Genomic DNA, 26961 nt, shown 5'->3' on the forward strand with positions numbered 1-26961 from the left:
AAAAATGTTCATCATCATTAGCCATCAGGAAAATTCAAATCAAAACCACATTGAGATATACCACCTTACACCAGTTAGAATGGCAAAAATGGACAGGGAAAGAAACAACAAATGTTGGAGAGGTTGTGGAGAAAGGGGAACCCTCTTACACTGTTGGTGGGAATGCAAGTTGGTACAGACACTTTGGAAAACAGTGTGGAGGTTCCTCAAAAGGTTAAAAATAGAGCTACCCTAAAAAAAAAAAAATATATAGCTACCCTAACCCAGCAATTGCACTACTGGGTATTTACCCCAAAGATACAGATGTAGTGAAAGAAGGGCCACATCACCCCAATGTTCACAGCAGCAATGTCCGCAATAGCCAAACTGTGGAAAGAGCTGAGATGCCCTTCAACAGATGAATGGATAAAGAAGATGTGGTCCATATACACAATGGAATATCACTCAGCCATCAGAAAGGATGAATACCCACCATTTGCATCAACATGGGTGGAACTGGAGGAGATTATGCTAAGTGAAATAAGGCAAGCAGAGAAAGAAAGTCAATTATCATATGGTTTCACTTATTTGTGGAACATAAGGAATAGCATGGAGGACATTAATAGAAGGAAGGGAAATATGAAGGGGGGAAATCAGAGGGGGAGACAAACCATGAGAGACTATGGACTCCAGGGAAACTGAGGGTTTCAGAGGGGGTTGTGGGGGGATGGGTTAGCCCAGTGATGGGTATTAAGGAGGGCAGGTACTGCGTGGAGCACTGGTTGTTATATGCAAACAATGAACCGTGTATCACTACATCAAAAACTAATGATGTAATGTATGGTGACTAACATTACATAATAATTTAAAAAAAAAAACATAGAAGAGGTAAGATGATTATCATCTGTGATATTACTTTGTCACATGGTTACCACACTGAAGTGTCCAGAAGCTCTTCCTTTAAAGCCCTTATGTTTGGATTTAATATACTTCTAGCCATCAGTCCCTGTAACTTTACTTTTATAGTCTCAAACCCTTCACTTTCTTGCTCTTAGTTTGGTTTCAATAGGAAAGTCCTATTTGAGTCCCTAGTTATGCCCCTGCTTGTTCAAGTTTTTTTACTTTGTGACCATGTTCTATACCACCTGTTGCTATCCTGTTGATTCTTAGTTTGTCTTCTCTTCAATGGAAGCTGTTTCTTTGGGTCTTCTGTAACGAATTCCTCTTCTCTCTCGCTCTGACTTAAGGTGTTTTAAGTTAGACTTGGCCTTTTCCCATTTATTCTGTCTTTCCATCATTTTTCTTAGCATAGCCTTTATTTAACACACATCCTTCAGTTCTTTGTAACCTTCTACCCATTTAGCTTATTTGAAAATAAGGATTTCTTTCACCTAGACGGAGGCATAATAAAACAGCCTTGGCCACCAAAAAATAAATGTTTAATGCTTTATGATTATTTTTTTGTCTTTTGTTTTACATAATAACAAAATAATATAAGCTTCTTCGGAATAGGACATTTTATACCTCATTCTTTTATAAACTCCCCCAGAACAGACATTTATTTAGATGTAGACTGAGTAGACCCTAAAAGATTAATGACTTGTAGGTTATAACGTGGGTGTTAAAATAATACTTTGTAAGTTATTTAAAATTTTTACCCTTTTAGTAAGGCATGTTTCTGATATTTGAAGATGCCTATGAATCTTCATAAGCAGCATACTTTTGTATAATCTCTCTTTTACTTAAATCATATTTGTGTGTAGAACTGTTTTTGATGACATTATTAAGGTAAATTCTAAAGTTGGATTTATCAGAAAGTCTTATATGGGGGGGCGTATTTTAATTGGTAAAAATATAGTGGTACATCCTATGTGGAATTTAAGAAAACAGATGAGCATTAGGGGAAAGGGGGAAAAAAAAAAAAGAGGGAAGCAAACCGTAAAACAGACTCTTAACTATAGAGAACAAACTGAGGGTTGCTGGAGGGGAGGTGAGTCGGGGATGGGCTAAATGGGTGATGTGTGTTAAGGAGGGTACTTGTGATGAGCGCTGGGTGCCATATGTTAGTGATGATGGATTCTGCTCCTGAAACTAATATTAAACTATATGTTAACTAAATTTTAAATAAAACTTGAAACATTAAAAGAAAAAATAGCCGTATAAAGCTACTGTTGTCACGTTAAACCAGTCCAGGAACCTCAGTAATACAGTGTTATTAAGAACTTAATTTTCAGCGAAAGTTACCCTTATCTTTTAGTCTTAATTTAACCTGGGGGGGAAATAAAAACATTTTGAAAAATCTTTACTATGGAAAAACTATTGCTGGCTTATCATGGCTGATGTCATATAGGAAATTTGTCCAACATTGCCAAAAGCCATGGGGGTAAAGTTAATGCTGAATCTAAGATGTTTGAGCATAAAAGAGAATGCCTTTAGATATCTCTTAAGTCTAGTTACTATGTTTACAGATCATTATATATTTGGGTTTCCTGGCATATTGCAACAAATAGTATGGAGAAATATTGGCTACTGATGAAAATCACAATGAACAGTTAGGAATAGAAGACAATATATATGGCTGACATTCCTCAAAGCATAGTAGTAGGGGACCGTTTAATTAATAGCCCTGAACTTTAGGAGCTCCTAAGGATATCACTATTATAGTAAAGTAAAATTATTATATATAATCAGAAGTATTCACTATACTCCATTTCACAGGAAAAGATAGTAAGTAGGTAATTGCTTAGGAAGAAGTCTGTCAGGAATATTCACTATCTTCAGTTTCACAGGAAATTGAATTATTAGGAATATTCACGATGTTCAATTTCATAGGAAAAGGTAATAGGTAATTGCTTAGGAAGTTCATCAAAAAGATTCTTTAAAATAATTTCTCAGAAAAAGGGACAGTTCATTTTTCTGGAAAAATCATTCCATATAGTTTATTCTCTAACAGACATGCATACGATGTGGTATTTTATTACAGATCAGTTATGTGGTAGGCTAGTAATTCTCAACCTTTTTTAGAAGCTCATTCTTTTTTTAAAAAAATAAGATTTATTTGAGAACGAGAGAGACAGGGAGACAGAAAGAGAGCTGGGGTAGGGGCAGTGGGAGAGGGAGAAAGAGAATCCTGAGGCGGATTCCCCAGTGAGTGTGAAGCCCAACAGCGGGCTGGATGTCATGACCCTGAGATCATGACCTGAACTGAAATAAGAGTCAGCCACCCAACTGACCTAGCCACCCAGGTGCCCAGAAACTCATTCTTTTTTTATTGTGGTAAAATATATATAACATAAAATTTACCCCTTTCAGCCATTAAAATTTTTTTTATTGACAAAATGTACATAACATAAAATGTACTCTTAACCATTCTTATGTAAATAGTTCAGTGGCACTAAGTTCATTTACAGTGTTGTGCAGCCATCACCACTAACCATCCCCAGGACTCTTTCATCATAAGAGATAGAAACTCTATACCCATTAAATAATAACTCCTCATTCCCCCTCCCCCCACCCCTCCTCCCAGCCCCTGGTAACTACTATTCTCCTTTATGGATATCACTGTTCTAGGAACTTCATAGAAGTGGAGTCCTACAAGAGTTATCCTTTTGTGTCTAGCTTATGTCCTTAGCTTGATGATGTCTTCAGGGTTCATCCGTGTTGTGGCAGGTGTCAGAATTTCATTCGTTTTCAAGGCTGCATACTCTTCCACTGTATGGATAGACCACATTTTGTTCATCCATTCATCCTCTTCAGTTGCTTCCACCTTTGGCTATTAGGAATAATGCTGATGGTGGCTCCGTGTTTCATCAAAGTCAAAGGTAGTCCTTGCAGTGGCTCCCAGTGCCCTGTTGAATTTGCCTGCACTGCCCTCCCCCAGTCTCTTACCTCTCTGTTTTTTTCCTACTACTCTTTCCTCCCTGTTTTTCTCAGCCTCTTTTCTGTTTTTTTTGACCAGGATAGGTACATTCCTGTCTCAGTGCCTTTGAACCAGCTTTTTGTGGGTGGGGTTGGGCTGGAGCAGTCTTCCTCCAGATAAACTCCTAATTCACTCCATTCAGAGTTGCCCAGTTACCATTTTCAGTGAGACCTGGCCTGACCACCTTAAAAAATGTAACCTCCCCACCCACTCCCAAATTTCCTTCCCTTGATAGATTTTTTTCTCCATAGCACTTATTTTCTAATATGCTATTTAATTTACTCATTTGTTGTGTGTATTCTTTATGGTATGTCTCTCCTACTAGAATGTAAAGTGGTAAGGGCAGGTTTTGTTTTGTTTTTTTTCTTTTATTTGTTAGTGTAGCCCCATTACCTAGAGTAGAGCCTGACACTGAGCATTCAATAAATATTCACTGAATTAAATAATAGGAATGTAGGGCCTCAACAGTTAAAATTTGTCAATGGCAGGTTCCACAACCAGAGTAACTCACATCTCTGTTGTCTTCTTTCCTGCTGTGATACACTGCTGTGTGATGTTGTGAGCTGGAATTGTAACCCAGGTTTCTGATTCTTCACAGCGTTGATTAAATACTTACATGAGACCGTAAGCTCAGAACTTTTCTCATTTTCTTTACATTTTCTCATTTTCTCATTTAACTTTACATCCCTGCAGAGCGATTTGGTAAATATTTATAATATATATATACTTCTAAGAACCTGACCATAGAAACATGTCTCACCAATACATAAATTTGCTCACTGGTTCTGGTTCATTGCAGTATTATCTAAAAGAGCAAAGCAAAATACAAATGACATAAATATTTAACAAAAAGGAAGTTTTTAAGTAAATTATGGTGCATTCTTAGAATGGTATACACTGTAGGTATTAAAAAAATAGGATGGGAGGAATCTGAATATACTGACTTGGAATAATATTTGTGATATATTGTTAAATAGTAACATGTAGAACATATATCGTATGATTCCATTTTTTAAAAAAAAAAGACCATATACACACATACTTGTTTTCAAGAATCCTCAAAATTTGTAAGCTGTAGTTCTGTGTTCTGATTAAGTTGATTTCACTCAGTGATTATTAAATGAAAAAAAAGTGTGTAACATTTGAAAGTAAACAAAAGTGAAAGGTCTCTTCAACCATACCCTCCACTTCTTCTACCTGTTACCACATTTACAGACAAAATAGAAAGCTTATCATTAGCAAAAAATGATTTGACTCTAAGGAAATGTTCACTGAGTATATATTCACTATTACTTCACAGACTGATTTTCTTTCAGGTTCGATCTGGGGCCAATGTTTTAATTTGTGGTCCAAATGGCTGTGGGAAGAGTTCACTTTTCCGTGTTCTTGGTGAAGTAAGTACAAATTGGCCTCAAGATTTTGCAGTCCTGTTTTGCCATACAATCTACCACATTGTGAAATTTACAACTGCTCCTCTCCCCACTCCTTTTCCTTTTACAGTTATGGCCTCTTTTTGGAGGATGTCTAACTAAACCTGAGAGAGGGAAGTTATTTTATGTTCCTCAGGTGAGACCTTGTTTGAGTTATTTTGTAATCTTTGATGTAAAGATCTTTTAATTTATTTTTTTAAAAAGTCACTTATAATGATTTTTGCTCTGTCATTATCAGAGACCTTATATGACTCTTGGAACACTTCGAGACCAAGTGATATATCCAGATGGAAGAGAAGATCAGAAAAGGAAGGGGATATCTGATCTAGTAAGGAAACGTTTATGTCCTAGACCTACTGGAAATACTCCATTTCAGATTCTTTATCTTAATCAGATTAGTTAAGTATTTTAACTGCCAGGTAGTTTATCCTACCCTGTAAAACCTTCTAAAACCTTGTCATTAATTATAATTTTCCAAATTGAGGTAAGATGTTAACTACTCTGCTTAAATATGGCTTAGTGAGTATTTAACCTTGTCTCTACCGTTTTTTTTTTTCCTCATTGCCCTCATCCTATAATTATGTACAGTAGTGTTATTCTCTTTAAGCTACTAGGTATGTTGTGTCGGAGTTAGTATAAATAGGAAGTGAGGGTTCAGGGCTATCTTTGTGTCACACTCTTTTGTGAAGTGATATTGGCAATAGAATTATAGTGATTCTAGTTTAAAAAATAAAGCAAGATAGAGAATGTTGGCTTACATTAAGTTTGATTTCATCTTTAATCATTGTGCTGAAAGGTACTAAAGGAATATTTAGATAATGTCCAGTTGGGTCATATCCTTGAACGTGAAGGAGGCTGGGACAGTGTTCAGGATTGGATGGATGTCCTCAGTGGTGGAGAGAAGCAAAGAATGGCGGTATGTATACTCTGAACACATTGCACGACAGTGTAACTGGTTGCATAAGGTCACTCATAGAGTCCAGTATTTTGATTAATCAAGGTACATAATTTTAATCTTTTTATTTAGCAGTTGTTACAGTACAGGGTAGTTTAAATGATAATAAAAGGGCTTCAAAATATATAACTTGCATGTGCATTTAGAATTCTGAAAAATTCCTAAGTTTTCCAGTTATATACTACTAATCCATTGGGGATTAATTAAAGAAACTTTCTAGCATATTGATCCTGGGTTATATGGTAGTCCAAGATGTCTTAATATCTTTTCCCTACTGACCCCTCACTGAAGCTGTTCTCTCTGAAGTATTTGAAGGTGTTAGAGATGATCTACTCTGTTCCCAGTTTTTTTTTTCTGCTCCTGCCCTCCCCTCTGTCGTTATATCTATCCTGGTTTCAGGGCTCAGTATCTACTACCCAGAATTATTTAGAATTTTTACACTTTCCTAATAGAGGCATTTGCAAGGAGCTGTTTTAATTTTATGATTGTCTAAACTTATTCCTGATCAAACATGACTACAAAACACTGCATATTAAGAGTGATACCTTGCTGTTAAGAGAGTTAACTTTTAAAGAGTCATTTTCTAACTATGCATACCATAGTTTGAGCAGCTGCAGAGGAATTTTTTTTTTTTTTTCCAGACTGTTAACCTTGTAGAAATTAGAGAAAACTGTAGCCAAAGAAAAACAGCAAAAGAAATGGCTTATTGCTGAATTGTTTACTCATTATCTTTAAATTATATTCTCCCTTTTTTGTTGCCTTTTATTCCCTGACAGTGCATGTTATTTTTCCCAAAACATACCTATTCTGCATGAACTTAATATCAACTTGATACTGTGATTTTTCTGGCTAGTGCTGTAACATGAGATTAATCTGTAGAGGAATGAATCATAAAGAAAAGAAAAGAGATGTCAGCCATACTCAAAATGGAAATTGGGTGGTAGGAGTGAAAATATGAAGTGATTGAGGTTTCTTCAATTAATTGGAAGATGACTATAGAAATAACTGCAAGTCAAGAGAACAAATTTACGTTCCTGTTACTATGACTTCAAAGAAAATGGAAGGATAGGTCAAGATTCACAAATGCACACAGTGTAAATCCAGAGAAAGAAAAATAAATGTGTTTAACTAAGGAATCCTGTGTGGGGGTTTTAAAGGTACAGAGGGGATAGTTTTTATTTGAAGATAAGAAATTCAAGGCCTAGAGGAATGAAATGGTATCTTGGGGAGAGGGAAGGAGTGGAGGGAGGAGCCCTGTGAAACCAGATGCACCATGATAGAGGTGGTTGGGAAATGGGGAAACTCGCCCATGGCCCTGTTGCACGACCAAGCTGTTGGCAGTTGTGTTCTGGATAGACCAGTATTTGGAGAATTGGTTGTGAAATTTAAGAGAGAGCATATTCTTTTGCTACCTTCAAAAGGTTTGTGGGGAGGCGGGGAAAGCTAATAAAACAGATGTCGAGGTTGGTGAAATTGGGCAAAGTTTTTGTATGGTCATTTTACCGCTCTTACAGTGTTTGGGTAGGCTTGAAAGTTTGCAAAGTAAAAAATTGAGGTAAGTGAGGACATAATTTTTATAAATTATGAAAGTTAATAATTTATAAATCATAAAAATTAGCATTTTTTAGGAAGAACAGACTTGAAAGGTCTAGCCACCCAAAACAGTGGATATACGAGTGGAGGATGGTTGGTGTAAACAGAACTTTTGGGTAAGGAAAGTCCGATTTGAATGGGAGGGAATGGAATAATACTACTGAATAAAAGGGAGGTCTGGTGAACACATTTCTAAAATTCCTTGAGAACAGTCAGTGAATGTAGGGAATTAAGATTATTATTCCATAATTTTGGTGAAAAAACTTAATCATGGTATAATTTCCACAGAGTTCGCTACTAGCTGGGAATCTGCTCTTCGTAAGGCACTGAGATAGGTGCCTGCCCTTAATAATCTAGTTAGGAGATCTAAATATTCTCAACTAACTGTAACACAAGGCAGTCTTCAGTTATAGCTATCAAAGTACACTGGGATAATGATGAGGGAAGGACTGGTTTCGAATGCCAGACTCTACGTAATTGTCCCAACAGCCCTGAGAATTAAGGTACAAGGAAAGACTTGAGGGCTTAAGTAGCCTCCTAATGCCACGTGGCTACTGAGTAGCAGAATGGAGATTCAAGTGCAGGCGGGTCTGACATGAGACTTGTTGCTCCTGACCAGTACATTACATAGCCTCTGATGTGCAGGTGGACTGTATCCAGTTCTCTTCCCTCAGTGCCCCTCAGAGTCTCAAGTAATATTTTCCTTACCTCCTTTGCACTCCTTTGGGCCCAGCCAGTACCGGCCAGGGTTGCTCTACGCAGTATTGTAAGTTGCAGTATCTTATTTCTCTGACGGATAGTTCTCTTTCCCACTCCACTATGCTTGTTCTTCCTATAGCAGTGGGGCTTTTTTTAAAATTATGAATTATGAAGAAGTATGTATGATAGAAAAGTTGGAATATTTATAAAAGTATAAAGGGCCAAAACCCCCTTACTAGAGATACCTCTGTCATAAAATTGTGTTTTTTAAAACCATTTTTTTAATTAATTATTTTTCTTTTACCTAACTGGCAACTGTCTCCCTTCTTCAGACTCACTGATATCTTGAATATTGACCCCTCCCTTTTCTTATGATTGATCAGTCCCCTTCTGACTCTGCTTCCTTTCCTGTCCAGTACAGACTTAATAATCCAGGACCTGGCGCATAGGAGGTACTCAGGAGATATTTCTTAAAGGAATGAACAAATGATCCTTTCCCCTTAACTTCCTTTCCCACTTTTTGTTTCCTCATATTAGCTCAGCTTCAGCCCAAAAACAGTTCTTGGCGTTGGCATTTCTGTACGTAGGCTTCTGAGCGCAGCTGAAAGATCAGAATGATGTGGTTTGGTGCCACACACTTGCATGGTTTTCAAGCTTATAGGGGCTCACAGTGTTCTTTGGTGATCATTTTACTTACTTTTGCCCCTCTCTCTCATTTTTTATGATAATCATTTAAAAACTACCAGTCTCAGGCTTTCTACTCCATTTCCTACTCCCAGCAGAACAACTCACCTGCTTGAAGAAAAAAGAGAAGCTGTTACCGTGTCAGTCACTGACAGCTCATTTTTATTGAGCACTTGATAGATAGGTGGTAGGCTAAGCCCTTTACATTGAATTCTTCTAAGTCCTTTGAGGCAGGAACTGTTGCGTGCCCCCTTGTACAGAGGAAATTGAACTATAGCACAGTGAAGTAGGCTGCCAAGCAAAGATAGCTAGTAAAGCTTACCTCAGCGGGGGTGGGGGTGGGGGTGGGTGGGTGGGTGCTTGTCAGGCTCAGGTGGTACTACCACTGCAGTGTTAAGTACTATTCACTTTACAGTCCCTCTCATATTGTGGTATCAAGTACTAACAGCATAGTGGGAGAGAGACACATGAGACGATTGCCATGTAATACGCCAGGTGTGATGATGAAGGTATGCAGAGTTCCATGGGAACACAGGGGAGGGGCATTTGTGGAATGCCTTCAGATAATCAGTCCTCTTAATTAAGTTCACGCTGAACTGTTCTGACCTCTCTCCTTCTGTCTGTGGAGGATATGTCATCCATCCTCTTGAGAAAGGCTAAATGTCTCCCTGTTTTTGGACCCTCTCTCCTCTGACTTTATCATATTCTTTCCTTCATTTATGCATGTGTGCAGATATACATACTCTATATTTGATCTCTTCTGGTCCTTTCAGAAAGACGTAAAAAATACGAGGGTGGGAGTTTGAAAGGGAGGAGAAAAAGGGAGGACTTGTGGCCTTCTAGCTTGAGCAGCTGTTTGATAGTGTTATTTTCTGAAATGTTTAAGGTGCAGTGGGGTGGTTGGATGGATTTTAAGGGGAAAATTCGGTAACTGAGTAGAAATATCAAATAGGAATTTTTATTTAGCAGTCTAGAAATTTGAAGAGAAGGATGTGCAAGAGATATGTATTGAGAGTTCACAAATGTAAATAATATTTGGAATCATGAGATTCAATCAGATCACTCAGGGAGAGACAACATAGGATAAAGAGGAATTGGCCCTGAGGAACCCCAATATTAATAGTCAAGAGAAGAAGAAAATGCTGGAAAAAAAAACTGAGGAAGCAGTCTAAGAAGTGAGAAGAAATGTTAAGACTGTGGTTTCACTGTCACTTTCTCAAGAAGGAGGAAGTGGTCATCTGAATTGCATGTAGCAGAAAAGATAAATTGGGTAGGATAGAAAAGTGTCCATTGGTCTTGACACATGGTGATCATTGCTAGGTGTAGATGACCAATTGGAATATCAGTTAGACAAAGGATCAGAGTAAATAATTCCCAGAAAATAAAATACATATGGAAAATAAATGAGAAAGTGTTCAGCATTCTTGCTAATTGAAGAAATGGAAGCTATAATAATCTTGGTGTTAATTTTTACTTATAAAACTAGCAGAGCCTTTAAAAATTGAGCACATCCAGTATTAACCTCAGGGATATCAAACAGGTGCACTCAAAAATTATTGGTGGAAATATTAATTGGCAGCTTAATATTAATTGACATTACTTAACAGAATGTTTAGAAATAAACACATTTTTGCACTTAAGCCATCTGGAGTTTGAATTCTAAGATTTGGTTAAAATATGTACCCTCTAATCTTGTTTAGAGAACTTTCTCTAATAGTTTAAAACTCAACTTCATTTCACATCTGTCTTAAATGTTTTGGATTAACTCTTAACAGTCAATTTCCCATGTGTTACATTTTCCCCTTTGTTCAGGAAGATAGTAAAAATACGTCGGGCTTTTTTTTTTTTTTTTAATTGTTTCTGTTTTGGGGAAGTAGGTTTTTTGAGTTAAAATAATTTTCATACTTGGTTTTACAAGACTCAGCGCATATTTACTTTAAGGTAAATCTATTTTAGCTTATCAATTTCTGCGTGTGGTTATACAAAATATTTCTTTTTATGCTTTAGATGGCAAGATTGTTTTATCATAAACCCCAGTTTGCCATTTTGGATGAATGCACAAGTGCAGTTAGTGTGGATGTGGAAGGCTACATTTATAGTCATTGTCGAAAGGTAAGCATTTCAGGTTCTCAGTTTGAGGGTCCCTGTCATTCTTCTTGGTTTACTCTGTGTCCAACCAAATATCTATCCAAAGAGAAGATTTCAAGTTATTAAGTAACAAAATTACTATCAAAGGATGTTCTATCTGCTTTAATAAAGATTTCAAATGATAATAGATGAGTTAAAAAAAAGAATTGTAAATGAATTCTGCATATAATTCTCTTTAGCTGTATCTTAGATTTGAAACAAATACTATTTTTAAATTTACTTCCCTTTTACCTCATTCCCTATACTCAGAGTTAATAAACTGATATTTTCTTTTCTTTTTTTTTTTTTTAAAGGTTTTGTTTATTTGACAGAAAGACAGCCAGAGAGGGAACACAAGCAGGGGGAGTGGGAGAGGGAGAGGGAGAAGCAGGCTTCCCGCGGAGCAGGGAGCCTGATGTGGGGCTCGATCCCAGGACTCTGGGATCATGACCTGAGCTGAAGGCAGATGCTTAACGACTGAGCCACCCAGGCGCCCTAAACTGATATTTTCTTAATGTGTTCAGATTAAGAATGAAACCTAAATATCATTTGTTTTTTTTAATTAGGAAAACTTGATAGTAGTCATTTGGTAGTTTCAGGTTTTTTTTTTTTTCCTCTGGCCTGGGCAACATTTTACCCATTTCCTTTGGTAGCCTTTTCTGAAGCTATGCTTATTGATACCATTCTTTAACTAGTTAGTAGTTCTGTGGTGATTGTCACACCATCTATACTCTTGTTGGATTTTGAGAATAAGAGCAGTATATCCTAACTGTTTTACAGTGTTATGTAAGTAGAGGAAGTGCAAGAGTCTTTCAGCAAGTTGTAAGTGTTATTTGGGGGTTTACAGTAAATATAAAAAGGTCATGTTGCATATTTACAGTATGAATTCATACTATTCAAAGTGTGGTCATTGATCAGCATCTTCTGGGAGCTTGTTAGAATGTAGACTCTCTGGCCCTACCAAATTAGAGTCCACATTTTAACCAAATTCCCAGAAGATTCAAATGCACATTAAAGTTTGAGAAGCATAGGTATAATGACGGAAGAATAAATTTGCTACATTAATCTTTGTAGGAAGATTTTTCTGTACTGATTTTATTTCTTTAATGGTTTGTTTTCTATTTTTGAATCAGTTTTGGTCATTTATAATCTTTTTATGTATCTGTTCATATGAACTTTCAGATTTATAGGTATTGGAGGTGTGGTCTCTATTTGATAAGTGATTTAGAGGCTCTTTGCTGGTAATTTTGACCGTGTGCTGTCCCCTTATATTTAGTTATAGGCTCTATGTCCCCACATAAGATGCAATTTTCCTATAAAGTATAGATTCCATTTAAAAGAAGAAAATTCTTATGGGGTCCCCAGTTGATAGTTAAAATTATATTACTGTAATAGGAGTTGAATATGTATAAGCATGAAATGAGGTATGAACTCCTTGAACTTAGAGCTCAATTACAGCCATAAAACAAATATAAATTTACAAATTAAGTATAGACAAAACAGTTTCAAGTTGGTAACATTAAAGAGACCTCTGATACTGTTTTGCTGAAACTAAGCCACCAGTTTGGGATTTAATTATGGAAAGATATAGTCTGAGGTCCAGATCTTATATTTTGAATTTTGCTTATGTATCTTACTTACGTAATTCTATCAGAAAGAATGCTTTCATTAAGTTGAGATCTGATCCAATTACTGTAGAATCATAAAAAATAATATCTGAAGTGAGCTTTCAAAAATAAAATAAGTGTTGTATCATTGAAATGTTTTACTCTGATAACTTATTTTGTCATGCAGTTTGTAACCAATTTGAGAATCTTTCCACATGGCATCCAGAGTTATGGCACATTAAAAGTTTTAAGTGCTATCACTTTATTTATTTATTTGTTTGTTTGAGAGAGAGAGAGAGCGGGGGACGGAGGAGCAGAGGGAGAGAAAGAATCTTAAGCAGGCTCCACACCAGCACAGAGCCTGAAGCGGGGCTCCAACTCATAACCCTGAGGTCATAACTTGAGCGGAAATCAAGGGTCGGACACTTTACTGACTGAGCTACCCAGGCACCCCAAGTGCTATCACTTTAAATAATCACTTGGTACCAGCAGAAGTACAAACACAGACTTGGGCACTTAAATCTCATGGTAGAAATGATCCAGATTATACTTAGGCTAATTTTTAAAAAATTATCAAAATGAAAATAAAATTAGAACTCATGATGGAGTTATCTGGATACTCTGGCATTTATCTCTGTCAGCCTTGAGAGATCCATTTTAAGAAACCTCGATGTAGAGCAGGGTTTCTCCGTCTCATCTCTGTTGACATTTTGGGTTGGATAATCCTTAGTTGTGAGGAGCTGTCCTTTGCTTTTCTGGGATTTTTTTTTTTTTTTATTACGTTATGTTAGTCAACATACATTATTACATCATTAGTTTTTGATGTAGCGTTCCATGATTCATTGTTTGCATATAACACCCAGTGCTCCATGCAATACATGCCCTCCTTAACACCCATCGCTGGGCTAACCCATCCCCCCAGCCCCCCCCCCCCCAGAACCCTCAGTTTGTTTCTCAGAGTCCATAGTCTCTCATGGTTCGTCTCCCCCTCCGATTTCCCTGCCTTCGTTTTTTCCCTTCCTATTTTCTTTTTTTTTTTTTTTTTGAACATATAATGTATTATTGTTTCAGAGGTTCAGGTCTGTGATTCATCAGTCTTACACAATTCACAGCGCTTACCATAGCACATACCCTCCCCAATGCCTATCACCCAGCCACCCCATCCCTCCCACCCCCTACTGCTCCAGCAATGTCCACAATAGCCAAACTATGGGAAGATGTGGCTTTATAGGATATTTGACAGCATCTCTGACCTCTATTCATTAGATGCTAGTAGCACTCTCACTTGCGACAATCAAAAATGTCTCCAGACATTGCCAAGTGTCCCCTAAGGGATAAAACTCCTCCCCTCCCCCCCAGGTGAGAACCACTGATCCAGAGCATCTGCAGTTATATTGATTAGTGGGGTTTTAAAAAAATATTTATTAGAAATCTCTAAATCTTTATTTACAGTCTAAAAACCAGTAAGGTTTTGGGGCACCTGTGTGGCTGAGTTGGTTAGGCGTCTGCCTTCAGCTCAGGTCATGATCCTGGAGTCTCAGGATTGAGCCCCATGTCAGGCTCCCCGCTCAGTGGGGAGTCTGCTTCTCCCTCTGCCCCTCGTCCTCCTCATGCTATCTCTCGCTCAAATATAATAAATAAAATCTTAAAAAAAAAAAAACCAATAAGGTTTCAAAACCCAAAAGATTTTTCATTATTTTGTAGCATGTTTAATGGGGTAGCCAAACCTTGCCTAAACTAAGATATTTAAACTCTTAACTTGTCTCAATGTCAGTGTTCTTATATGTTGCCACAGAAACATTAATATATTTTCTGCCCCAGAATGCTGGTGATAATACTGCTTTTCCAAAATCTGAATTCCCAGACACATTCCAAAACAGGGGTTCCAATAAAGGATTATGACTCTTTATTTGAAAAACAGATTGACCGTAGACAGTATTATATTGATTTAATTTTCCTGATTTTGACCTCTTGCTATTTTTACTATTCTTGTGCTCTTTTCATATATTTTTCACAATAAAATAGAAACTGTGTCAGGATGTATATTTTCTGCCCCAAACAAAATAGTACATTTAATGCTAGTACCTGTTAGTTTTTTTTTTTTTTTTCTTAAAGAATTTATTGATACTGGGGCACCTCGGTGGCTCAGTCGTTAAGCATCTGCCTTCAGCTCAGGTCATGATCCCAGGGTCCTGGGATCGAGCCCCACATCGGGCTCCCTGCTCGGCGGGAAGCCTGCTTCTCTCTCCCACTCCCCCTGCTTGTGTTCCCTCTCTCGCTATGTCTCTCTCTGTCAAATAAATAAAATCTTAAAAAAAAAAAAAAGAATTTATTGATACTTGTGTGTTTTTATTATGTGGTTGATGGTCTGTACTTCACATTACCTTGAACATTGGCATCAGTTGTAATTCTTTCTCTTTTACATTGATTTTTAATTATAGCTTCTGAAGACAGTCATTTTAATAGCTTGAAATATATAGATGAGTTTGATTTGTGATTCTGTGTTATTGATATAAACCTAAATCATTTTCTTTGTATTAGGTCGGCATCACCCTCTTCACTGTGTCACATAGAAAGTCTCTTTGGAAACACCATGAGGTTTGTATTTCTTATATTGAATGGTATAGTGGAATTTTATCTTATTTAAATATGTGAATTCAGGTGATTATGGTTTTAGATCTTGGTGTATGTTCTCTTATAACTATATACCTTGAAGGACAAAAGGTGATTCTAGATTTTCCTTAAATATTATTGTAGTTGTCAGTTTTGAAAGCTGTAATACATACTAAGCCCTAGTTGATTTGAGAGATATTAGAGAGCCAGTTAGTGGTTCTCCGTTTTTATAAATGACTATTGTATAATAACTAAAATTTACACAACCTTATCACAGCTATGGCTAAGTAAAGTTTTTCTCACCACCCAGTATTGACAGAAGGGGAAGAGTCTTAGGAAAGATTAGATGGCAGAAAGTTTAAGGACATTTTTAGTGAGATTATGGCTGTAAGGGGAAACTGAATTATGTCAGCTGTGTTCATCATTGCACTGTAATAACATAGAATCATTAAGTAGTCACTATAATTGATGTAGAGATTACAGTGAGGTTTGCACTGGTACAGATCCCTTATGTATCCTGGTGTTTTAGCAGTGCCATTCATTCTCAGTGTGGCAGTTCTTTTCAGCTCTTCATGTAAAATGATCAACCCCCCAAACTAAACCCTGTTAACTCAACTCTTCCCTCCCCTCCCCTTCCCTTTCCCTCTCTCTTTCTCTCTTCCCTTCCTTCTTCTCTTCCTTCCTTCCTTTTTTCCTTCCTAAATGATAAAGACATTTTAGGTAAAAGGAAGGGTTTGAGAAAAATTAAATGGTATGGGGTATCTTGTTCCATAAAATACATACCTGATGGGGCAACTTTTTCGCCAGGTACTGGGCTAAATGTCCTTGGGGGACACAGAGTACTGTCATTACCCTCAAGAACCTTATGGTTAAGATGAGAGTGTACAAATGATAAAATGAAGAGCATGGGATTTGAAGTCAGAAAACCTGGGTTCAAGCACCACTGTTTCTGGCATCAGTTGCTTCCTTCATATAATAAAGTTTATTGATCCTTGCCTTCCTGTCTCCTAGATTACTGTGAGCATCGAAGAGGTAGCCTGTATGAAAGTATTTAGTAAAAATAATGGAATTCTGTATATAGCTGTGTGACTTTTAAAGATACTTTTTATTATCTTACGGTATATTACAATTTGTCCATTTTTCAGAATGAAATGAGAAGTTGAATAACTAATAATCAAAGCAGTTTAAAAAGTATCCAAGCCTTTGTGTTTTCTCAGGAGCTCGTAAACGTCACAGCCACAGGGCTGTGGGAGTGCTTGGATTTGACCTCCCCTCTCCTTCTGGTCAGGGAGACAAGCACAGAATGTCAAGCAGTGATTATGTGAAGGAGGGATGACACAGACCGCAATGTCAGAGGCCAGAATAGCTAAGAAATAATAAGATAGAAGATGGAAAAACACGTCTTTTCCGTAAATAAAAAGCTGCTAAATAAAACAAGCCTTTGTAGCTGCTGTCCTAAGTGTCTTCATAGGATGGGATATACAGGCATATATACATAGAGCTCTTTTCCTCCTCTACTAAGACCAGGAACAAATCAAAAGCCTTAAGTTAGAGGTTCCGAACTGATCCAGGAGACCAGATAAAGGAAGTATTCAAGACTGCGCTATTGAATAGGCTTACGCTTAGCACAGTTCAGCCTGCGGTACATCAGATCCTTGGTTGCGGAGTTACGGAAGCATTCTGATTTGTAGGGTGCTTAAACATTTGATTCCTTCAAAATAATGAGGAATTTTGGTATTTTAGTTCTCATAAAGGAAAGTACTTTGTCCACTCCAAGCAGAATTATGTTGTTGCTATATTAAAAAGAGTGGATTTCTTCATTTGGTCTTACCTTTCTGGGTATAAAACTTCCTGAAGGTATTAGTGGCTTAAAATAATTTCCAATCATTTTCTTGTATAAAAAGCTCTACATAAAATCCTGACAAAAAGGAAATTCTCTTAGTCACTGATTTCACCCCCCCCCCCCGCTTCTTTCCTGTAGTACTACCTGCATATGGATGGCAGAGGCAATTATGAATTCAAACAGATAACAGAAGATACGGTTGAGTTTGGCTCTTAGAATCCGGAGAGCTGTACTGCTTCAATGAAATCATTACAGAACACACTTAGAAATATACAGTACATTGTAAAATAAAGTTGAGCTTGTTTTTTTTTTTAAACAAAACAACAAATTAATTAGATATGAAATAATTGAGAACAAGTTGTTAAACCATTTATTATATAGGATCTTGCTAATTGTGTATATGTTGGTTTAATTATTAATATGTACTAAGAATGTCCTTATTCTTGTGGTTAAAAACCTGCCTAAATTAAATTGGGCTTAAATCAGTGTAACCTGATTCATCCTGGGATGTAAACCATTTGAAGTCAGCTAATTTGACTTTTATGGCTCTATCTTTTCCTTCAATGAAGAACCCTATTTAAAACTGGGGTCATCATTTATCCTGTTCTAACAAGATAGTCTTGAGTTTCATTTTCTTGTGCTCCATGATAGTGGGAAACAAATCATAGTATATTATCAAAATGTACACCACCAATGCATCATGGCATTTATTACCCAGTGGCAGATTTCAGTAGCTGCCACTGTTAGACTCATTCCTTGTGTAGATCTTGGGGTACGTTTGACTCCAGGAAAGCCATTTGAATTTTCTTTGGCTAAATAATAAATGTGCCCCTCTCAGTCTGCAGTATTGAGTTGTTTTGAGGGTTCTTTGTGGGTATATAACAGAAGTTTATGTGCAGTCTTGCTTACAAGGGGGCGGTTACTATGCTTCACACCTAATCTTCCCAGTGTTTGGGATATTAAAACATAAAGTCCTTATATGTCAAGCTCAAGGTCTTTAATAAGAGTTTTGGATTTTTTAAAAGAATTGAATGGATCTGTGTATGTTAGAAGCCCATTCATTGGAAGTATGGTGGTTACATGGTGTTAAACTCCCAATGAGCCATAGGAATGCACTACATGAACTAATGCACTGAGTATGCAATGTTATCACTGTCTTTGACTGTGACTTTATGTTTAAAAAAATATGTTATAATTACGCACATGGGTGAATTATGTTTCCTAGGCACTGGTTTATCTCTGTGAATCTTGAATAACTTTTTTATATTTGGGTTATTATGTTGAACTATCCTAAGATAAATTGATTTCACCTCACCAAACCACCATTAATGACTTACATGTATTATTTGCACAGGGAAAACTGAAACTGAATTTTATCAATAAGCTAGATATGAAATCAGTTTTATCAGACTAGGGTTCAGAAATGGGCATTTTATACTCTTGTTTCTGTATACCTGATTTTTGGGTTTTTTTGCAGAATTAACTATAAGAATCACCGGCTACCAGAGTAAAACTTGATGTACTGATTCCATAATACATAACATTCAGTTTTTACCACTCTCTTTGGCAAACTTGTCTACTTACTTATTTTTTGTTCAGATTAAAAAGAATCAGATATCCTGTACAACCTTTGCTTGTTCTTTTTATTCTGGTATGTAAAAACTGGGTAGTTCATACATAGTTCATACAGTCTTGACTTGAAAAACACAAAAATAAATTGATATTCAGACATTCCTTTTAGTACACAGTGTCTCTTTTATAAAAAGTTATGTCAAATGTGATTTTTAACAGAATAATTTTCTCTTTTAGAAAAGTCACATAGATTCTGAGGGTTCTAGAGGGGAGGGGGGTGAGGGGATGCGTTAGCCTGGTGATGGGTATTAAGGAGGGCACGTTCTGCATGGAGCACTGGGTGTTATACGCAAACAATGAATCGTGGAACACTACATCAAAAACTAATGATGTAATGTATGGTGATCAACATAACATAATTAAAAAAAAAAAGAAAAGTCACATAAAACCTTCAGTATACCAGGGCACCTGGCTGACTCAGTTGGTGGAGCACATGACCCTTGATCTTAGGGTCACGAGTTCGAGCCCCACATTGGGTAGAGATCACTAAAAAAAAAAGTTAAACCCCACAAACTTCAATGTACCTCACAAATGCTACCAAATAGCCAGGAGACCTTAAAAGATAACTATCAGTCCTGGGAAAGAGTTTCAGTTATGGGGGCAGTTGGAGATTTTCGGATTTCTAGATTATCCTGAACCTACTAATTCCTTCCATAATGGATTCTTATCATCAAAAAACCATTTGGGGTTCTTTTTTTCTTTCTTTTTTTCTTCCTTTTAAAATTTAACAAACATTAAAGTGCTTCACCGTTTGAGGCATAGAGGAATATCCTTTTCCTGGAGAATCACCATATATACTAACATAATGATGGTTCTACAAAGACCTACAATGAAGAAATCCATCATTTCTAAAACACGATTGGCCATGAAACATCTTTGTCCTCACAGTTCCTCTTAGCATCTTCTAGGTTGCACTGGGAAATGGCAGCTTAATCTGAAAAATAAGCTAGAGAATAAACTTCATCCATGGGCAACATACTGCATCCCAAGTGTACCACTCTGTGTTCTAATACCAAGCTTCTATTTTTCCTACAACAGAAAATAGGGGTGTAAACAGCTATGGATGTTTGCTGTGCACCAATAGAATAAAATGTTATCGGGGCGCCTGGGTGGCTCAGTCGTTAAGCGTCTGCCTTCGGCTCAGGTCATGATCCCAGGGTCCTGGGATCGAGCCCCGCATCGGGCTCCCTGCTCAGCAAGGAGCCTGCTTCTCCCTCTCCCTCTGCTGCTCCCCCTGCTTGTGTTCTCTCTCTCGCTGTCAAACAAATAAATAAAATCTTAAAAAAAAGAAGAAGAAGAAAATGTATCTAGGGCTTGCCTCTGCAGGGGAGGCAGAATTTTACCTTTACCCTATTTGGGTTTTTGGCTGGGCCTGAGAATTAAATTGACATAAGACGGGTAAACAGGAAAAAAACATACAAGTTTATTTAATCAAGTTTTAGGTGATACGGAAGCCCTCATAAGGAGATGGCCCAAAGAAGTGGGAAAATCTGAAGGGTTTTTATACCAGGTTGAACAAAGAGAGGCAATCGTGGAGAAGTAAATAAACTATGTCAAACGAAGCCAAACGAAGATAAGAAATAAGTAAGGTTTGTGTAGAATTCTCTCAGTCTCGACATCCCGTCCTTGATGATGAGAATGGTACTTTCCTTCTGGTTTAGGGAGGACATCTTCCGTATGTATTAGCTTGTTTTCAGGAAGAAAAGGGGGAGAGTCAGAGTGCCCTTCCTGCACCTGTGTTTTTAAGTGTTGATAGCTCAAAAACAGTCAACGCCAAAGTGGCATATTCTGGGGTTGCATATTTTGCCACCTGTCACCTTGTTCCCCTCTCGTATTAATTAGCATTTGACTTAAAACTAATGATACTATAGTGTCTATCATTTCCTTATGTACTTTTTAAACTTTTAAACTTGGTGTTTAAAAGTATAATTTGCCTAAAGGCAGAGTGAATGTCAGATGGACTTTAGCGTTGTTAGTTGTAGGAAACTGTTTACATTTTTACCTGTATCAGTCATTTTTCCTTTGTGAATAATTGAAATGTCCTGACCTATAAACATATCATATGCATGTCACTTAAAAAATCTATTATCAAAAATTACTGAAAACCAGTTCCCTCTTCATCCCTAGGGGTAAACATTTTAAATTGTCTTGTGGTGATTGCTTTTTTTTTTTTTCTTATTTTTAAAGTAATATGCTATACAGCTATTTCTTGATATATTAATTTTAGACATTTACTATTGCCCATTTTGTCACTGGCCTGACCCCCTGAACTCAGGACTGACCTCCCGAACTCAAGAAACTGATAGAAGCTTCTACCTCGAGTTTCACCTTTTAAAGCTAAACTGCTGGAACAGAAAAAGAAACATTTGAGGAAGACACTGAGCAGATGAATCAGAAAGTGCCTCAGCCTCATTATAATGTTAAAATCCTCTCAATATTCATCCCAATCCCTATTCAGAGGAGCCTGCCTTCTCCTGTTCAGGGAGTCACTGCTTTGGAAATTATTCCCTGTGAGCTCCTTTGTACAAATAGGGTGACCTTGTGAGGCAGCTCCATCTGGTGCATTCTCTGTCTATAGCTCCCCAAGGAGCCATCCAACTTTGGTCCAGTAACAAATTTGGTGACCCAGAGGGGACTCTTGTCCTTCAGAGCTTCCACCCTCTAGTTCCCTCCTTTCCAATGGGCAGAGCAGTGGGCAACAGCAGCTAGCCCAGGCTGTTGGGGTCAGGTGGGGGTTCCTTGGGGGGACTCTCCCTTCCTGGTGCCTGTGTTACCCTACAACCTTAGAAACAAGGCTGGACCCAAAATCACAGGCGCAGGCGGTTTTCCAGGGGTTACAGCTCTAGCTGGATGGAGGAGGTACAGCACAAAGAGGAGGGCGGTGCTTATACAAAGTTCCCACAATGGTTCCCACTGCAGTCCGATACGCTAATAAGAGAAAGGAAAAAGTGCCTCATCCTGACTGGGTGAAAAGGCCTTGTCCCGAACTCTCCGTACTGGCAGGCAACTCAGGGAGCTCATTGGTGCTTTTTACAAAAGGAGTCTTCTGTTGGAAGCGGACTTACATACGGCGCCCCATCCGGGCCAGTCTCGTGCTCAGAGAAGCAGTTTAACAGGAGCAGCCCCAGGTGCATAACGTTTTTCAGTTGGGGCCTGTTCCCATAGTCCCTCACTGTCGCACCTTGTTGCTTTGTTGGCATCGCTGCCCCATTGGGACACCCAGCAGCTGCCCTGAGCCTTTTGTTCAGAGGATCCTTCCATGGAGGTGGGTGGTGCTGAGCTCACAGCATGACCAGAAGAGCTACTCTTTGAGTTGTCTCACAAAGTCTGGGCAATTTGGAGAAAAAAAAAAAAAAGCTTGTTTAATGAAGCCAAACTTGTTCAAGTCAAGCTGGGGGATTGAATGCTCCTTTAAGTCCAGCCTAAACATCCCAGGGTGAAGGATTACAGCACCAGGCCATTTAGGGACTCGGAAGCTTCAGCCTAGCAAAGCAGGAACAATCCATCGAGGGCTTAAGAGTGGAGCCTGGGTACCTGTTTGTTTGGTCTATCTGTCAGGGACACCTGACATTGTTGTGTTGTTTAAAAACCCATCAGCCTTCCCAGAAAGGCTGTGGGATTGTCTAAAAAGGCATACAAATTCAGACCCCGAGGCCCAAGGTAGTCAAGTGGTCCTTAATACCTATTTCATATCTCAAGGTGCTCCAGATATCTGCAGAAAACTTCAAAAATTGGCAATAGGTCCCAACACTAACTCCGCTCGGTTGACAGAGACAGCTTTTAGGGTGTTCAATAACAGATGCGACGGGATGAAAAAGAAGACAAGAAAATGACAGTAGCTCCAGTCGGCATGAGGTAACCCAGGGGAAGAAAGGAAGTCCCCATGGGTAAATGTCCCCAGACCCAATCCTGGGACCAAGAGACCAGAGACAAAGTTGGGTTACAATCGGTGTGCATACTGTAAGCAAGAGGGGCATTGGAATCAGTTTGCCCAAACTGCCCGGGAAAGGGAAGAGGGATGAGCAAAACCAAATCACTCCAGTTGCCCCTCATAGAAAACCAGATCCTCATTTCCTATGAGGAGCCCCTGTGGCCTTAGCAGTAGAAGAGGCAGTTGAATCTTTCCTTGAGATTGGAGCCACCTTTTCTCTATGGGACACCCAGAACGGTAGCCTTTCCAATAAAAATGTAACATAAGGGAGTCTCAGGAAAAGAAGAAACCAAAAGATTTCTGGAGCCTTTGACCTGTGAAATGGACGAAGATAACTAAAGCACTCCTGTTCAAAACCTGGCCCTCAGCTTCCATCAGGTTACTTGTTGTCAAGGATAAGTACAAATCATAACAATAAGGTTTTGTTTGTGCCTGTCTAGGTGGTATTTTTGACCTCTGGATGGTATTGCTAAAAGTAATTTATAAAAGAACTCTATTTGGTTTAAAGGCGAGTCCTTGTAAAAATTGGGCATTCTGAACCTCAAAGATAAAAACTAACCCAAATGCTTTTCAAGTTCACATGACCTGCAATAATCTCTTGTAAATTAAAGTCCGAATTTGTTGAATATCTGCATGTCTTGTGGAGTTATCAACATCAAATACAATACAGATAATCAACTTTTATTTTACCTGAATTCACGGTGCATCTGTTGCAATTTGTCAATAAAAATGACTTTAAGTGACGGTTGATTTTATCTGGGAAATTGTTAAGAACAAGTTGGTTGAATAAATTAAAAAGCCCTGTAGGTAAATTTATAAATAGCTTCCAAAATCTGTGGTAACCTAAAACTTTTAAGATTTTGCTGGATTAGATGATAAACTGGGTTGAATTCATTAGATATCTAAGTAGGATAAAATATGGAAAAATTGATTACTAAACATAGACTTACTCACTTTGGTCCTGTTACAGAGAAACTAATGATAAATTGGGTCTGTTAGTAAACATGTTTTATGCTTTATCAAAAATAGTACTATGAAAAGGACACATTTCTAGGAACAATGATGTATTCAGAAATTTGCTGATTTAAAGAATTCTGGTGTAACAGTTCACAGTTGCTTTACTGCTTAGTTTTTCTAGAAATTAAGGTCTCTAGGGACTCCTAGGTGGCTCAGTTAAGCGTCTGCCTTCGGTTTAGCTCCTGATTTCAAGGGTCCTGGGATCAAGCCCAGTGTCTGGCTCCCTGCTCAGTGGGGAGTCTGCTTCCCCCCCTCCCTCTGCCCCTCCACTCTCTCATGCCTGCTCTCTCTCTCTCAAATAAATCAATAAAGTCTTAAAAAAAAAAAGTAATTAAGGTCTCTAAGCATTAAGAATTCTAACAAATGTAATTAGGACTCCTGGGAATAATCTATGAAGCAACTCTGCAAGGAAAGTAAGATATGTGTTTTTGGTAAGAAAGGTATGAGGAATAGAAATGCATTATTGTTGAGGGAAAAGAAAGTAACTTTGTCCTAAAATGAGACTGGTTGTATAGGAGATGGAAAACTTAGGACAAAATCTGAATGTAAAAAGAGAGTTGTAGAAAGTCTGTGAAAAAGGAATCTCTGGAAAGGGGTTTTATGTGTGATCAAGACTGAGATAGGAGCGACTGAGTTTTTTTTTTTTTTTTAAGATTTTATTTATTTGACAGAGAGAGAGATAGCCAGAGCAGGAACACAAGCAGGGGGAGTGGGAGAGGGAGAAGCAGGCTACCTGCTAAGCAAGGGAGCCCGATGTGGGACTCGATCCCAGGACCCCGGGATCATGACCTGAGCCGAAGGCAGAAGCTTAACGACTGAGGCACCCAGGAGCCCCGGAGTGAATGAGTTTTTTTTTTTTTTTAAAGATTTTATTTATTTATTTGAGAGAGAGAGAATGAGGGAGAACACATGAGAGGGGATAGGGTCAGAGGGCAAAGCAGACTCCCTGCCGAGCAGGGAGCCCGATGCGGGACTCGATCCCGGGACTCCAGGATCATGACCTGAGCCGAAGGCAGTCGCTTAACCAACTGAGCCACCCAGGCGCCCTGGAGTGAATGAGTTTTAAGAGTGCACTGGTGTGGGGCGTCTGGCTGGCTCAGTCATAGGAGCATGTGACTCTCGATCTTGGGGTCGAGAGATTACTAAAAAAATAAAGTACATTGGTATAGGTTGGAATTTGGTTTACTCTTGCTAAGAAATTGTAAACAAAGTTTTTTCTTTATCTACCTAGGAAAAGTAGTTTCTATGCTTTGTCTTTATCGGGTCTTTGATTACTTAAGAAAATCAAATCTTCTTAATATTAAAAGAGCTACGTTTGGTTAACAACTATATAACCCCTGTAGAATCTCTTATTGCCAACTTGGTTAAAAGTTTTGTAATGACCTGCGATCCCAATTAAGTGTGTACTTTAAAACCTTCTGATATTTTTGACAAACTTCCCCCCAAATGAAGACTTTTTGACTAATTAGGCTTGTTTATTTGGTATGGGAAGTATTATCAGCTATGTGATGATAAATCTTCTTAGGTTATATTGTGTGGGTAAATGCTATGGCTGTTCTGGAAATTATATAAAATCCCTAAAGTTCTAGTATGTCCCAGTGTGAGGTCATCACTTGTAATTCTGATTATTGAGGTGGTGTATGTCACAAAAATACTATAGCCAGCAAGGGATACATAAGGTATCAAAAGAAAAGGCCCCAATATCTAAGGAAGCTGTAAAATACTTGGCGTTTATTATGTCTGAGAGGCAATGAGGTCTTCCTCAAGAAAGGAAAATAGCAGTGTGTCAGCTCACCCCACCAAGGACCCACAAACAGTCGTGTGGGGTTTTGGGAATGGCCGATTTTTGTCGCATCTGGATTCCTAACTTTGCCAATGGCAAAACCCCTTTACGATAAGCTTTAAGGACCTGAGACAGACCCTTTTGAGTGGGATTAAAGCATGTGACCCAGCTTATTGTAGATCTTGAAAGTGAACCCCTGTTCGATGCAGAAGAAGTATGGATAAACAGGTTTCCATTTTAGGTGGCGGGGGCAGGCTGGCCTCACTGAAAAGATAATACCTGAGTAAAAGTTGTAAAGGAAGTGAGGGAGCTGGCCATATGGACATTTGGGGGAAGAACATTTTAAGCCGAAGGAAGTGGTAAATGTGAAAACCATGAGGTGGGCCGTGCCTGGCCTGTTAGAGTGTGACAGGCAGCCTCCCAGATAGCCCGCAAGGATGCTCACCCCAGGTAGCCACACCTGTGTGTCATGTGCCCACACGCTGAGTGAGCGCTGGCCCGGGGTGATGAAGGAACGCAACAGAAGTGACCGTGTGCAACGTCGGAGGCCACGGCATCAAAGGCACTGTGGCTTCCCCTTGCTGCTTGCATGGCTCACTCTGAGGGAAACCAGCTGCTGTGCTGGGAAGGACCCCCAGGCGGTTGGAAGAAAGGTCCCAGGCCCTAGCCAGTGCTGACTCTCCAGCCTGTAAGTTGGCCATCTGGGACGTGGGTCCCCCAGCTCCAGGGTAGCCTTCAGAGACACCTCAGCTCCAGAGGGTATCTTGCCTGCAGGCCTCTTGAATAACCCTGAGTGAGAAGAGCTTATTGATCCCTTTCCGAAGTCTTGGCCAACGGAAAGCATGGCTTTTGTTGTTTCAAGCTGCCAGATTTGGGGATGCTTAGTGATGCAGCACTGGAGTACGAATGCCTTAGGAAACATGAAAGAGGCACAAATCGTAAGGGAGTGAGTGTGGGGCGAGGAGCAGGGGATACGTTCAGAGGCGTAGTGAGGGCCCAGATTATGTGGGACTTTGTAGGCTCATGTCTGATGGGAAGTCAGTAGAGACATGAACGAAGGGATGACTTGATGTGGCTTAGGTTTTACGGGCTCTCAGGCCGCCGTGCTGAGACGCAGACCGCAGGGGAAGCAGGTGAGGTGGTCCTCGC

General features: G+C 38.7%; 1 protein-coding gene across 3 annotated transcripts in view; it reads left to right on the plus strand.

The window, feature by feature from the left end:
• Positions 1–19173, plus strand: part of ABCD3 (ATP binding cassette subfamily D member 3) — a 78621-nt gene extending 59448 nt beyond the window's left edge. For all 3 annotated transcript variants that reach the window (XM_021689954.2, XM_044914566.1, XM_044914567.1), the window contains 7 exons: positions 5215–5292; positions 5399–5464; positions 5567–5656; positions 6125–6244; positions 11267–11371; positions 15535–15591; positions 17588–19173. In XM_021689954.2, the coding sequence (XP_021545629.1) occupies positions 5215–5292; positions 5399–5464; positions 5567–5656; positions 6125–6244; positions 11267–11371; positions 15535–15591; positions 17588–17665 (594 nt within the window). In that variant the 3' untranslated portion in view covers positions 17666–19173. The remainder of the gene's footprint in view (positions 1–5214; positions 5293–5398; positions 5465–5566; positions 5657–6124; positions 6245–11266; positions 11372–15534; positions 15592–17587) is intronic.
• Positions 19174–26961: the final 7788 nt, after the last annotated feature.

The sequence above is a fragment of the Neomonachus schauinslandi genome, chromosome 4 (assembly GCF_002201575.2).
Source record: "Neomonachus schauinslandi chromosome 4, ASM220157v2, whole genome shotgun sequence".
NCBI classification, from domain to species: Eukaryota; Metazoa; Chordata; class Mammalia; order Carnivora; family Phocidae; genus Neomonachus; species Neomonachus schauinslandi.